The sequence below is a fragment of the Rhincodon typus genome, chromosome 11 (genome assembly GCF_021869965.1).
Source record: "Rhincodon typus isolate 14 chromosome 11, sRhiTyp1.1, whole genome shotgun sequence".
NCBI classification, from domain to species: domain Eukaryota; kingdom Metazoa; phylum Chordata; class Chondrichthyes; order Orectolobiformes; family Rhincodontidae; genus Rhincodon; species Rhincodon typus.
This window is the reverse complement of record NC_063342.1, coordinates 63,311,922-63,320,699: the sequence shown is the minus strand read 5'-3', so window position 1 is coordinate 63,320,699 and position 8,778 is coordinate 63,311,922. Positions and strand designations below refer to the sequence as shown.

Sequence of the window (8,778 nt, the reverse complement as noted above, 5' to 3'; positions counted from 1 at the left end):
AAGAAGGGTCTAGGCCCGAAACGTCAGCTTTCCTGCTCCTCTGATGCTGCTTGGCCTGCTGTGTTCATCCAGCTCTACACCTTGTTATCTCTTACCAGGAGTAGTGCAATTGTCACCACTAATAACAATGATGTATCACTCAAAATAAAACTATTAAAATTTCTTTAATACATTTGATTAAAATTGCATTTGTTGTTCCAGACTTGCTTTAATCAAGAGACCTGGATATGAAAGGAAGTTATTTGTTTCATATAAATAGGTTTGACATCTAGAGCAACAGCTGGTAGAGTATGCTGCAGCTTCTAGTGTCAGGTACACTCTGAGTAATGGACAAAAAATCCATTTTTAAATTGAGTTATTTGGTTTGATCCTTAGCACGTCATAGCTTTTGCTCCTGTCAGCTTATGATAAATTGAAGTATTGTTTTCCCAATGATCAGGTAGATTTTTTTTTTAAATGGATCACTGCTGGGAATTAATTTGATGCTGATACTTTTTAATTGTCATTATTAAGTTTGTGAAGACTGGGTAGTTCACGTTGTCTTGTTCCTACCCTCGCTACCCCACTATAGCACATTGACAAAGTATTCAAGCATAAGGAACTACAACAGCAGTTGGTAGATGCCAAGCTCCAGCGAACTACAGAGATTATGAAAGAGGTGGATGAGGAGCATCATAGAGAGAGGGAGTTTGTGAGTAAAGGCTGTTATTCGTTATATTTTCACGGCTTGCACTAAAGCTGCATATTATACATTTCTGTAACACATTGTGACTCTTGGAAGTCTGCTAAGTATAGTATAGACTTAATATCTGAAGACATTTGAATTGCCTCAGCTTTAAACTGCTAGCATGAAAGCTATAAAGCATTTTCTCATTCTTTTGTTGCAACCAACGCCATCCTGCATATTTCAGTTGTGCATTGATTACTATTGGTTTATCTTTTGAGGTATTGATTAGTTTTTTTTCAATTTATCTGTAACTTTGCAAACGTTTTCTTCCCTTTTTTAACTGCGATGTCACGGTTCCCATCCCAGACTTGAGTCCCTCCAATGTATTAACACGTCCACAATTTAACATGTATTCATAATTTAATTAAACAAATCTAAAAATACTTTTTAAAACATAAAATACACCCTGTGATTGAGAATGCTCTCCCATACATAGTGTATTTGCTAATAGTGTTAAAATGAAAAGACATTCTGTTGGTGCGCTGTTTGTGTAGCTATGTGCTGGCATACCGCTTCTCATTCTTCACATTGCAGTGAAATTGTGATTGGTATCAAGTTATAAATAGCCTCGGGATTTATCTCAGGGCTACTCTTGCATTACTCAGCCATTGGCAATATAGTGCCATAGGCAATATAGTGCCATAGGCACTTGCTTGCGAGTCATTTGTTTGCCTCATTTCAGGAAAGGATGCATTGCAGAAGCTAAAAGAGATGAGCCAGATGTTTACATGTAGAAATTAATTTTATCTCTCAGAAAAATGTGCAGAAGTAGTGCAAGTCATGATGAACACTGCACGCCATGTCTACTTCCTTTAGAGAACAGTACGTAACTGAGGTTTTCAATTAATGATCCAGAAAAATTTTCCTCCTTGGACTTAATTCTCCCATTACATTTAAAAACTTCATTTCAAATTACTTTGAAACTCCGCTGTCAGTATGGTCAGCTACACCTGCCTAAATTTTGACTGCCATCTCTTATCAACATGTTTTTGAATTACTTTTATTTTCTGGAGATCTCCAGTACATATAAATGGGTTCCAAAGATCCCAAAAGACTCAATAGGCTAAATCCCGAGAGGAAACCCTATTTGGGCACTGCCCGTGCTCCCAGCATGTATCAGTGTAACCAATAGGTTACATGATTCCGAAAGAAGTAGGCGAGTATTTTTTTCTCCCTCCTTGTCTAGAAATGTGGCCATTAACAGAACTGAAAGGAGTTCACATCTAATGTTGATCTTGCTGTTTTTGCATTTTCTTTGCACCGGTAACATCCTATTCCTCGCTCTGTTTAATCGCCCTGTGATCTTTGTATGTTATGATCTGCCTGTACTGCACACAAAGCAAAACTTCTCACTGTACCTAGGTATATGTGACAATAAATCAAATCAGATCAAAAGGCTCTGCCATCCTAAATATGAAGGTGCTGTGTAACACTTTATGAAATTACCTATTTATTTTTGTTCTATTTTTCTAGCTGCTAAAGGAAGCTACTGAATTGAGGCACAAATGTGAACTGATGAAGCAGCAGGAGGCACAACTGAAACAGCAGGTATGTTCCAGCAAACTCTTCACCTTTCAGTGCCTTAGCTGGTACCTAATAACAGTTACTTCCGGATATGTAGGATAATCATTCCCATTGAAAGACCCATCTCACTGTCTGTAACATTCAGAAAGAAGGTGGTTAAATTCCAAGAATAATATATTCACTATGGGAGCAGAACAAACTAAGTGAAATTATTAAAAAAAAAAAAACAACAGGAAGAGAGACGACATGGGAAGATTTGAGATTTCAGTGCGGGAAGATAATAAATTGAACTCACTGCATGATACTTTTGAAGTGACAACAACCAACAAATAACTGATATTTAATTTTGAATTGTTGCAATAATGTTACCTAACCATCCATTAATGTATTATATGTGTGATGCTTCTTGTTTTGTAGCTTTCCCTGTATATGGATAAGTTTGAAGAATTCCAGAGCACATTGGCAAAGAGCAATGAAGTTTTTACAACGTTCAGGCAAGAAATGGAAAAGGTAAAGGCAGTGTTACCAATGTTTCTCTCTTCACTTATTTCAACTTCATCATAAGTGAGCCATCAACCTCCTAGGCAATTAGATTTCTCTAATTTTTTTTTCTAATTTTCTGATTCTGCCTTATTTTATTGCTTTCATGTCTTCATTGAATTTTGTACTCTTCAAGTTCAGAAAGCAATCATTTCTCATTTGATGAATAAATTATTGCTTCAAAATCAGCAACTTGAGATAGATGCAAGTTAATGCCAGCATGACTTTGACACAGCAAATTCAATCTGTAACTTCAGTGCTATTCACTTACAGGCTTACAATGCAAAATGTTGTAGATTCCAAATATCAGGGAAATCAAAGAGGCTGAAATATTGCAAGTTACTCTTTATTTTAAGCTACACTAAAGTTTGAAGCCTTCCATCCAGATTGGGGTACTGGGGACTAGATGTGGAGGCCTGTATTTATCTATCATGCAATTCTGTAGGCGCAGAACACACAATGCAAAGTGAATGGCACTGAAACGAGTTGCACGAGCTGACATTTATTGCCTTGTCCCTAGTTGTTCTGAAAAGGTGATAACGGGCCACCACCTTGAACCTGCCCTGCCATCCAGTGTCTTGCTAAGGCATGTCGGAGGGCAACCATCCTCATTAGTGTGGGACTTCATGTCACTGGGGTTAGTGAGCATTGATGAAATGTTAACTTTCCTCCTTTCTCCACAGATGCTGCCCAACTTGCTGTTAATTTCCAGCATTTTCTGATGCTGTCAAATTTCTACTATTTACAGTATTTGGCTTTTAGATTTCTCCAATTAACTTTGGAGACTCTTAACTGAAGCGTTGAATTTATAAAGGGGCCACACAGAAAGTTGGTGTGTTTTTTCAAAAAAGCAAATCTCAGTTCTGAAGTTGATTTATTTCTTCTACATGTCTGGTATCCACGCAGTGTAAAATTTCTTATTGCATCGACACCTGGCATGTACTGAAATGTGGCGAATTGCCCAGGTACACCCCTGTCAGCAAACTACAAGGAGAAATCCAACCCAGTCACTTCCCACCCTACCTGTCTACTCTCCATCATTAGAAAAACGAGGGGACTGTGCTATAAGCAGTGCTTAATGCCAGGAAGCGGGGGGTGGTGGTTGAAAGATGTTTCCAGTGGTGTACCGCAATGATCTTGACATGAAAGCAGAAGATGGTATAATCAATCAAGTTCACAGATGATATGAAAATTGGTGTGGTAAATAGTGAGGAGAAAAGCCTCAGACTACAGGATGATATAGACTGACTAATCAGGTGGATTGAACAGTGGCAGATGGAAATTTAATCCTGAAAGGTGTTAGGTGATGAAATTTGGGAGGACTCATAAGGCAAGGGAGTACACTTTGAATGGCAGGACCTAAGTAAGTACAAAGGCTTCCTTGGTATGCATGTCCGTAGGTCCTTGAAGGCAGCAGGACAAGCAAATAAGCTGATTAAGAAGGTAAATGGGATACTTGCTTTTATTAGTCAAAGCATTGAATGCAAGAGCAAGGAGGTCACGATGGAGCTGTATACCATGTTAGTTAGGCCACAGCTGATGCACTGAGAGATTGTGGCTGCCACGCTATAGAAAGGATGGCGTTGCTTTAAAGAGAGTGCAGAAGAGACTCATCAGGATGTCTGCTGGATTGGGCCGATTCACCTATAAAGAGAGACTGGATAGGCTGGGGTTGTTTTCCTCAACAGAGAAGGCAGAGGCTGCCTCAGTGGTTAGCACTGCTGCCTGACAGCGTGAGGAACCCAACTTCGATACCAGCTTTTAGGTGAGTTTGTGTGGAGTTTGCGTTTCCTCCAGGTCCTCTGGTTTCCTCCCACAGTCCATTGATGTGTAGGTTAGGTGGAGTGGCTGTACTAAATTGCCCCGCAGTGTCCAGAAATGTGCCGGTTGGTTGGATTAGCTACGGTCAAAATGCGGGGTTATGGAAATAGTGTGGAGCGGGGGGCGGCTGGGTTTGGGTTGGATACTCTTTGGAGAATAATTGCAAACCAATGGGCTGAATGGCCTCTTTCTGCACTGTAATGATTCTGTGATTCTATTCTCTGATCTGATTGAGGTGTATAAAGCTCTGAGGGGCGTAGACAGGGTAAATAGGGAGAATCTTTTCCCCCTTGAGGATGGGCCGGTAACAGGGGTTGCAGTTTTAAGGTATGGGGCAGGAGAATTAGAGATGATTTGAGGACAGTCTTTTTCACCCAGAGAGCTGTGAGTATCTGACACTGGCTAAAAGGGTGGGAGAATGGGGAATCTTAGACATTTATGATATTTAGATGTACACTTGGAAGGTATACAAGAGCACAGGCTAAGTGCTGGAAAATTTGGATTAGAGAAGATGGATGTTTGATTACCAGCACTGACACAATAGGCCAAAGGGCCTGTTTCTGTACAATAAAAACTTTGTCTCCACTGACTGTCACTTTGGATTAAGCCAGGACCCTTCAGCTCCTGACCACACCACAGCTTTAGTTCAAACATGGTCCAAAACACTGAACTTCTGAGGTGAGGTGAGAGTGACTGTCAAATATTGCCTTGATGACAAGGACAGTGTGAGACTTCAAGGAGGTGTATCAAAACTGAAGTTAGTGGAGATTCAGGCTAAATAGTCCACTGGTTGGAGGCCATAGCTGGCACAAAGGAAGATGGTTATGGTTGTTGGACATCAGCCAGCTCAGTCCAAGGACATCTGTACAGGAACTCCTCAGGCTGGCTGCTATCTAATCTCCCCATTCAGAGTTGCTACGATGCACCTCTGGAGCAGATGGGACTTGAACCTTGATCTCCTGACTCAGGGGTAGACACTATCACTGTACCTAAACCCCTGCCGTCCTTGTCCTTCTACATGGTTACAAGTTTGGAAAGTGTTGTCAAAGGATCCTTGGCGAGTTGCTGTAGTATGTCCTGTAGATAATACACACTGTATGGAGCCCTTGGGTTCCTCAGGATAGTGTCCTAATCCCAACTACCTTCAGCTGCTTCAGTGACTTTCCCTTTATCATGAGGTCAGAAGTGGGAATGGTTGCACAATGTTCAGCACCATTCACGACAGATATGGAAGCAGTTTGTGTCTGAATGTTGCAACATCTGGGCCAGATTCAGGCACACAAGTGCCAGGCAATGATCATCTTCATAAAGAGAGAATCTAAGCATCTCACCTTGATGTTCAATTTGATTGCTATTGTTAATTCTCCCACTGTCAACATCCTGGTCATCACCATTGACCAGAAACTTACATGGACCAGCTATATAAATACTATGGTTACAAGATGCCCCAATTAATTTACCTCCTGGCTCGCCAAAGCCTGTCCACCATCTACACAGCACAAGTTTGGAATGTGTTGGAATAGAATAGCTTCCTGTATGAGTGCAATTCAAGCAGCACTTCAGAAACAACAATATCCAGGACAAAGCTGCCCATGTGGTTAACAGCAGATCTGCAAACATTCACTCCCTCCAGTAGAGACGTACAGTGGCAGCAGTAGTGGGCACAAGATGCACTGCACTAACTCACCAAGGATGTTTTGACAACACTTTCCAAATTTGCAACTCCTTAGAAGGACAAGGGCAGCAGATGCACAGGAACACCATCACCTGCAAGTTCCCCTTCAAGCCACATTCCGTCCTGATTTTGGAATTAAATCACCATTCCTTCACTCACTAGTTCAAAAATCTGTCCAAAACAGCATTGTAGGTATTTGTATAGCACTTAGACGCAGCTCGCCACTACCTTCTCCAAGGCATTTGGGGATAGGCAATAAATGCCAGCCAATTTGTGACAGATACATCCATGAAAGAACATTTAAAAATACTGCTTTTTGTCTGGCATTAATGGTGAGATTTTAACATAACTATGTTCTTGGTGTTGTGCATTGCATGCTGTAAATCTACCTTACATCAACTAAAAACAGAACTAGGACATTTTGCAATAAAATTGACAGAAAAATACCACATAAATCCTTTCACAGCACCATCTCCCTCCCCAACAATTCCAATTTATGATGCGTCTCTGACCCTTGATGGCGTTATGCCGCAATTCGTAGCTCGGACCACAGATCTGTTCAGTTGATGCTCACTCTTAAACCAGATGAATTAGGTTATTTTAGAAGCAAGAGAATAGATGAATCATTGAAAACATAAACCCCATTTGCAGTTTATGCAAGCATTGCCTTTGGAGAGGGTAAAACATGTTTCAGTGAGATGTCGCATTGAACAGAGTCTTGTCTGTCTTTCTTATGTAGATGACGAAGAAAATCAAGAAGCTGGAAAAAGAAACCACTGTATGGCGCACTAAGTGGGAGAACAATAACAAAGCACTCTTACAGATGGCTGAGGAGGTGTGCACTACTTTTGTTAATTGTTAATGTGAACTATGACAATGAAGAGCTGTGTGTTGTATTTGTACTGCGCAGGTATTTCTTTGCACAAAAGGTGCTAGTTCTGGATGTGTCACTTTGATTTTTCTAAATACCTACTTCATAAAAAGCAGGTCCTCTATAACTTTAGAACATAGTCAACAAAACACGGAAAGCGATGAAATTCGAAATTTTCTTGAATTAACAAACCGATACGCTTAAGTTGGGATGGAGGCACAGGTTAGGAGATGCAATGGACAAAGGATTCCATTGAGCTCCATGCCTTCCCTCAGAAACATTACACCTCAATCCTTTTCTTTTCAAGAGTGTGTTTTGGCTTTACAAAACATCCACAGACTGGAAACTATTAACAATTGAAAGAGAATGCAGAAAATCTGCATTATCCTTCCCTTGGCTTGAAAGTGTGGTGTATGCTTAAATTTATCAATGACCCTGTAGGGCCCTGCAGGAACATTGATATTGAAAGAACACTGTCTGCTCCACATCGGACGTGGCAGATATTTTGGAAATCTGTAGGAACAAAATTCTGCTCCTTCTGTACAAGTCACTCTCCCATTCATGCGAATGCCATAATTTCTACACTATATATGCATTTTAACAAAAAAACTGCTTGTTCAGCAAGTTGTCCAAAATTTTCTTCTCTGCCCAACATAAAGGGACTATGTGTTGAGGACTATTCTTCAGAAAATAAATGTTAGTTAGCATCATTTATCATTTTTGCATTAAAATATGGCTTTTTTTTGACTGTGCCACTGAGCTCCTGTGAATAGGAGGCAAATATTTTTAACTGCAGTAGTCTGTTTCTACATTTGTCATTTCATTTGGTAGTATGGAGGAGCTGTTTCATTTCCTGATGTAAAAATATTTTCAGTTGCAATGCTGTATGGAAGTTGACTGGAGTGATAAAGCTCTTTCTGCAGCTCTGATACCAGTTAATATTGTGGCAGAGACAATGTGGGAACTAAATGATGATCACAAGCTGATGGGTTAGTCAGCAGTCTTGAGTAACAGCCCTATATTTACTGCTAGTCACTGTTCATGATAACATTCTGCATTCTACTTCGTTAACACCCAGAAATGTTTGAGCTCTTCTTTAAAAAAAAAAAGAAAAAAATTTTTAAACCAGTGTTGTCCCTCTTCTTGCCCTTTTTTAACTATATTTTTAATATGTAGATGGATATCTGAACTAATGAAACTTGTACACCCTCTCCAGGGATTTAGCAGACCAACCACGTACTCTCTGTTCTTTGCTGACAGGATGCAATCGGTTTTCCAAACTAGTTTCTGACATTTAATAGATGTTTTGTAAGGTAACAAGATTGAAGACATGTTTTGGCTGCATGGGATCTGGGTGGGATGCTCTTCAGAGGGTTGCTGTGGACTCGATGGGCCGAATGGTTTGCTTCCACACTTGTAGGGATTCTATGATTTCAGAATCCCCCAAAATACTGCCAATTATGACCTCCTGAAATCCTACTATTGTAAGATAGGAAACACAGCAAGTAATTTGTTCAGACTGAGATTCCATAAACAGTCATTGACCAGATCTCTCTTTTGGTATTGTGCATGTGATATAAATATTGACCAGAATCCAGGGAAGCACCTCCGTTCACTTAA

The 8,778-nt window shown here is 40.2% G+C and overlaps 2 protein-coding genes across 14 annotated transcripts in view; one reads left to right on the top strand and one right to left on the bottom strand.

Moving 5' to 3' along the window:
- The window catches only part of reps2 (RALBP1 associated Eps domain containing 2), a 362,214-nt gene that overhangs the window by 217,168 nt on the left and 136,268 nt on the right, over positions 1-8,778 (bottom strand). The gene's annotated exons all lie outside the window — the stretch shown is intronic.
- LOC109928620 (gamma-taxilin) overlaps positions 1-8,778 on the top strand; it is a 66,284-nt gene that overhangs the window by 50,726 nt on the left and 6,780 nt on the right. For all 3 annotated transcript variants that reach the window (XM_020528548.2, XM_048602686.1, XM_048602685.1), the window contains exons 6-9: positions 572-691; positions 2,201-2,275; positions 2,669-2,761; positions 7,027-7,122. In XM_020528548.2, the coding sequence (XP_020384137.1) occupies positions 572-691; positions 2,201-2,275; positions 2,669-2,761; positions 7,027-7,122 (384 nt within the window). The remainder of the gene's footprint in view (positions 1-571; positions 692-2,200; positions 2,276-2,668; positions 2,762-7,026; positions 7,123-8,778) is intronic.